This window comes from Tremella mesenterica (genome assembly GCF_000271645.1).
Source record: "Tremella mesenterica DSM 1558 unplaced genomic scaffold TREMEscaffold_1, whole genome shotgun sequence".
Lineage (NCBI taxonomy): Eukaryota > Fungi > Basidiomycota > Tremellomycetes > Tremellales > Tremellaceae > Tremella > Tremella mesenterica.
In genome coordinates this window covers 5649968-5655983 of record NW_006711225.1, presented here as the reverse complement: position 1 = coordinate 5655983, position 6016 = coordinate 5649968, and the positions used below count along the sequence as shown (strand labels likewise).

General features: G+C 48.1%; 1 protein-coding gene across 1 annotated transcript in view; it reads right to left on the bottom strand.

Annotated features, from left to right (window-relative positions):
• TREMEDRAFT_59779 (uncharacterized protein) overlaps positions 1-1030 on the bottom strand; it is a gene marked incomplete at both ends in the record, with an annotated part of 2377 nt that extends 1347 nt beyond the window's left edge. The window contains 4 exons of the mRNA XM_007001753.1: positions 31-32; positions 84-399; positions 489-905; positions 958-1030. Of these exons, the coding sequence (XP_007001815.1) occupies positions 31-32; positions 84-399; positions 489-905; positions 958-1030 (808 nt within the window). The remainder of the gene's footprint in view (positions 1-30; positions 33-83; positions 400-488; positions 906-957) is intronic.
• Positions 1031-6016: the final 4986 nt, after the last annotated feature.

Below are 6016 nucleotides of genomic sequence, written 5' to 3'. Positions count from 1 at the left end.
GCAGGAGTAACTTCTACGTGATAATCTCACGTCTACTAATTAGCAGGAGTAAACTTCGGCGTAGTACGATTAGGTGGACTCACCGGCAACGATCACACGCTTCGTCAACACCAACCGCGATCCAACGACCAGGCTCGGACTTCATCTTCTCCCACAAGTACTCTTCTTCCCGCAGTGATCTCTTCACCCGTTTGGGCGAAGGCTCCCCTCTGGGAGAAGGGGGGGGAGCAGCGACGGGGGCGGCGGCAGCGGCGGCGGCAGCGGCGATGGCGTTGGTGGGGGGGAGAACCCCGGAAGAGGAAGAGGAAGAGGAAGAAGAAGAAGAGGAAGAAGAAGAAGAGGAGAGGGAACGGCGTCGTTTCTGGCCCACAATTTGAGCAGGGGGAGGGGCAGGACCGGCTGCGAGTTAGCGATGTCTTGGAGAGCTAAAGAACAGATAAACAGGGCCAAGTTCGGCGAAGGTGTGAGAGGTTGGACGAAGAACTCACGCTCAGGACTATCTACGTTGTTGTCCTCTACACTAATCACCTCCACATCATCATCCGGGTATTCTTCTAACTCGCTTTCACCCTCACTATCGATCCTACCCTCCCCATCATCATCATCCTCACTTTCTTCGGTGTCGGGTCGATCACTCGACTCCGAGCCCCCACTGAGCGAGTCCTGGTCGGAGGAGGACGGAGACTCACCAGGACGAAAGGCGGGCGTCCTACGGCGAGGAGTGGCGGCAGGAGGAGGCCCTCCAGGAGAACCCGTTACGGGGACGGGAGAACCAGACGCGGGGGAGGGAGAACCAGCGGAGGGAGAGGCGGAGCGAGGGGGCGCGGGAGCGCCAGACGGCTCCCCCAGAGAGAGAGTGCCGAGGCCGAGGGAGGAGACTTGGCGAGACCTGTCGCCGAAAGAAACTGAACATCAGCCAAGTTCGGCGAGGTAGGGTGAGTATCGATGAAAACTCACGAGCAGATGACACCATACCACCAAAGTTCCTCATGGCGGCGAAAGGGCTGGGTGTAGGAGTAGAAGGGGCCATGACGTTAAGATATTTAAAAGAGAATAAAACTCGAGGCGATGATTCAAGGTAACAAATCTGTTTTCTAGGTAAGAGAGATAGAAAGTTTTGAAAGCAGATGGGAAAAAGGGAGAAGCTCGACGAACTGCTCAGTATTTAGTATAATCAAACCTAACCCCTCGTCGTCAACATGCAGCAAACTTCGCGTTTCATCAACAAAAGGCATCGCAGGGACGATCAAAATTCCCACGCTATAGTGTCTCATCTCAATATAAGCGAGGGTTACTTCGACAAACAACGGTGTTGTTCGGCTGCCATTCAGGAAGCGTGTCTCACCTACAAAAGACACAGGGCTTCTTACGGCAAACCTCGACGAAGTTAGGGGAGTCTCATTGTCGGGTTCTGGAGTGAAAGGAGGCCCAACTACGAAGTGCGGCGCAAAGAGCAGAAGAGTGAAGGATGGTCATGGGGAGGGAGAGAATGGGGGTACTACGCTGCTAAGTTCTCTTGCCACGACAGAGGTGTAATCGCTCACGAGGACGTTCGCGGCTAAAGAAGGGGGCGACTGTCACGAACTACGTCGTGACACCTCGATTACTCCACCAACAATGACCCTCCTTTGGCCATCAAAACCCCATCACGCTTTAACCTCTTTACTCTACACGTAACTCAGGACTTCTGACACCAAGTACGGCGAAGTTAGACGGAGTTAGGCTAAGTAGGGACAATGGGAGCAGAAGTACGGCAAAGTTAGACGGAGTTAGGCTAAGTAGGGACAATGGGAGCAGAAGTACGGCGAAGTTAGACGGAGTTAGGCGAAGTAGGGACAATGGGAGCAGAAGTACGGCGAAGTTAGACGGAGTTAGGCTAAGTAGGGACAATGGGAGCAGAAGTGCGGCGATGTTAGGCGGAGTTAGTCGAAGGAGGAAGAGGATGGCCGAGGGCTCGGGGAAGTTGGACGAAGTGCGTTGAAGTACGTCAAAGCGCGAGAGGGTTGGATGAACGTCTAGGAGGAGTAGATAATATTAGCTGAGAAGATCGCTGAAGTTCTTCAGCGATCCTTGATTGTTGTCAGTAGTGAAAAACAGATAGAGATAGCTATATACAATTCGAGATACATCGCCATCAGTAGAACAAAACCCCAGTTGGAGTAACTACGCCGAAGTACGCCGTAGTTACACTCCTTTCGACGTCTGCGCCCTCTCGGTTGGGTGAGACTTCGACTCAGGAGCATCAAGTTAGCCGAGGTTCGTCGACCGTCGGTCTGCCAGAAGATAGTTGTTCGACGCCCGTGACAATGACCCACGCTGAGGTCTTTTCAAAATTGTGGAAGTGTCTTGTTGTGTTGGTTGTTTAGTACTAGAGTTTGATTTTGTTGACCTCATGGATGGGAAGTGGTGTTGAGGATCTTGGAGATGTTGACTACAGAATGCCCTGAAGGCTGTAGTGTTGTGGAGTTCTTCCCAAGGTTTCCATGAGTCATGAGCACTGGAGTAATCTCTCCAATGTACTAGATAATCATATCCTCCATCATTACTGATGCGAGAATCCAGAATTCTATCAATGATGTATTCTTGTTCTCCTTCAACTTCAATCCTAGGTGGTGGATCTTGAGGTTGACTTGGGAGTCCTGAGCGCACTGGCTCTAAGAGGTTGACATGGAAGACAGGGTGAATGTTCATACTAGGAGGGAGGTCGAGTTTGAAAGCCAAAGGTGAAGGTGTGGCTTCAATAATCTTGAATGGCCCAAGCATGCGTTGATCAAGCTTGATTGATGGCCTTGAGGTTTTGATATTTTTTCGATTAAGGAATACCATATCTCCAACCTTGAAGATAGGTTTACCTTCTTGAGTGATTTCTTTGATCTTACGATCATAGAACTTGGAATGAGATAACTGCGCCTTTTTGATATTGGTGATAAGTTCCCTGTGAAGATTACGGAGTTTGTTGATGTGATCTGAGGCTGCAGGGACAGAGGTACTAGGAAGTGGTGGTGGACTAGAAGGATCAAGAGGATGGTAACCATAGGTTGCCTCAAAGGGAGAATGTTTTGTGGTTGCGTGAACTGAGTTGTTGTAACTGAATTCCGCCAGATCTAGAAGTGATGACCAGTTTGCTTGGTCATAATCACAGAATGTCCTGAGATAATTTTCTAAAACTTGGTTGACACGTTCAGTCTGACCATCTGACTGGGGATGGAACGCTGTCGAGAAGTTGGGTTTGATGCCTAATCCATTGACAAAGGCTCGCCAGAAATGAGAGTCAAAGATCCGTCCACGATCTGAGACAATATCTTGAGGTATACCATGAAGTCGCATGATTTGTTGTCGGAACATCACAGCTAATTGAGGAGCATCAAAGCCATCTTCTTTATATGGAATAAAGTGGGCTTGTTTGGTAAGACGATCAACAAAGACCATGATTGAATCAAAGTTACTGGATAAAGGGAGTTTGACTATGGCATCCATACTAATAGATTGCCAAGGATAAGAAGGAACAGGGAGTGGTTGTAAGGGTCCATAAGGTTTATGTCGTGGGATTTTATTTCGTGCGCAAGTGTGACACCCATTAACATAGGTGTTGACAAATTGTCGCAAGCCAGGGAAGTAATAATGACGTGTCAGGAGATCATGTGTCTTTGCCTGACCAAGGTGACCAGAGGTACTAGAGTTGTGGACCTGTTGGAGAAGGTCTGTCTTGAGTTCGAAGTTGTCTGGGACATAGATTCTTTCTTTGAATCTTATGATGTTGTCGGAGTAGCTGAAACCTTCAAGCTTTGGTTGAAGTTCAGGAGGACGAGGAGTACTGGGATTGCGTAGAAAAGGCATGAGCTCTTGAAGGGTATTATCCTCAGGCTGTAGTTGCTCTATCCTTGCCAAGATGTCGGAGTGAAGTGAAGAAGTGGGGTCAAGAGAGGGTTGTTGAAGGGCACCTAGAATGAATTGACCAGGTTTGAAAAGTGTGCGTGGAGGTGCCTCAGCAGCTCTACTCCCCCCCTGAAGGTCTTGACGTCTCGTCAAGGCATCTGGTTTTCCCATGGCACTTCCGGGTCTATGAATGACTTTATAATCATAGTTTGCCATGAGTTCTGCCCATCTAGCTTGACGTCTATTAAGTACTTTGGTGGTTGCAAAGTATTCTAAATTCTTGTGATCCGTATAAACTGTAATTTCTTGAGCTCCTTCAAGGTACGGTCGCCATTGTTTGAATGCTTCTACAATAGCAAGCATTTATTTGTCGTAAATTTCATAGTTGAGTTCGGCTGGTTGAAGTTTTCTTGAGTAATACGCCACAGGGTGAAGTTGATTTTTGTCGTCTGGATGGGAGAGGATACCAGCAATTGCAAAGTCAGAAGCATCTGTCTCTATTACAATTGGCTTGGTGGGCTGGAAATGGTGGAGAATGGGAGCAGTGGTAAATAATTTCTTGAGAGAGTTGAATGATTCTTCCTCAGAGTCACCCCATTCAAACTTAACATCCTTGCGGAGCAGTCTGGTTAATGGTGCAGTGACTTTGGAGTAAGACTTGATGAATCGCCTGTAGAAGTTGGCGAAGCCAAGGAAGACTTGAATGTCATGGACGGAGTGTGGTGTTGGCCAGTCGAGTACTGCGGAGACCTTTTTGGGATCCATACTGATACCTTTGTCTGAGACGATGTATCCTAGAAAGTCGACTTGATGCTGAAAGAAGGTACACTTCTCTGCTTTGGCCCAAAGATTATTTTTCCTAAGTCGCTCAAGCACCTGCTTGACGTGACTGATATGATCCTCTCTTGTTTTGCTGAAGATGAGGATGTCGTCCAAATAGACAATAACAAAGATGTCGAGATAATCCCTCAGCACATCATTGATGAGGTACTGGAAGGATGCTGGAGCATTGGTGAGCCCAAAGGGCATTACAAGATATTCAAAGAGACCATAGCGGGTCCTAAAAGCTGTTTTCCACTCATCACCATCCTTGATGCGGATGAGGTTATAAGCTGCACGGAGATCAATTTTTGTAAACCATGATGCCTCCTTAAGTCGGTCAAGGGATTCTTGAATAAGGGGCAGGGGATATCGATTTTTGCGAGTGATTTTGTTGAGTCCTCTGTAATCTACACAGAGTCGGAGGGTACCATCAGGCTTCTTGACAAAGAGTATTGGAGCGCCTGCTGGACTAGAACTGGGTTGGATAAAACCTTTCTTGAGATTGTCCTTAAGATATTCATCCAAAGCTTTAAGCTCAACTTCAGAGAGTGAGTAGATGGGTCCAAAAGGTGGTCGCGAGTCACCCTCAATAGGAATGGAATGATCATACTGGCTATGTTCTGGGAGCTGGTCGGAGTTGGATTTCTTGAAGACTTCTAGAAAGTCATGGTACTCGGGAGGTATACTCTTGAATAGAGTATCCATATCAGGATCAGGATCATCATCGTCCTCAGCCGGAAGCGGATCAATGAGTGAAGTGACTTGGGAGACAGAGGTGATGCCATAGACACAAGCTTTCTTTAGAGCATTGCGAAAGGCTGCTGCACTCACAAGGGTGACCTTGGGAGGAGCCGGAGTGTGGACAGGGACTGGAGACTGGAGTGACTTTTGTCGATTATGTTGTTGCTGGAGAGACCGCGGAGCACCATGCTGTCGTTCGATCTTGCTGGAAGGAATCCTCTCAGAGGCACACTGGCGATCTTGAGTGGTCAAAGGGGAACCTGAGGCACACTGGCGCTCTAAGTTACTAGACTGGAGTGGGGTACCAAAATCTTTTCCCATCAACTTGTCAGGTTGACTGCACTGCATCCTACAGTACAGGGAAGAGAAAACAATGGTCTGACGGGACCAATTGATAACAGGATTGTGTCGGGAGAGCCATGGAAGGCCAAGAATGACTGGATAGTCGCCAAGGGAAGTAATGTCAAGGGAGATTGTCTCCTCATGACGAATTGAAGTGGTTTGAACAGAGAGGTTGATGGGGCCAGAGTGATGTGTGATAGCACCAGAAGATATTTTTCTCCCATCAATAACATGA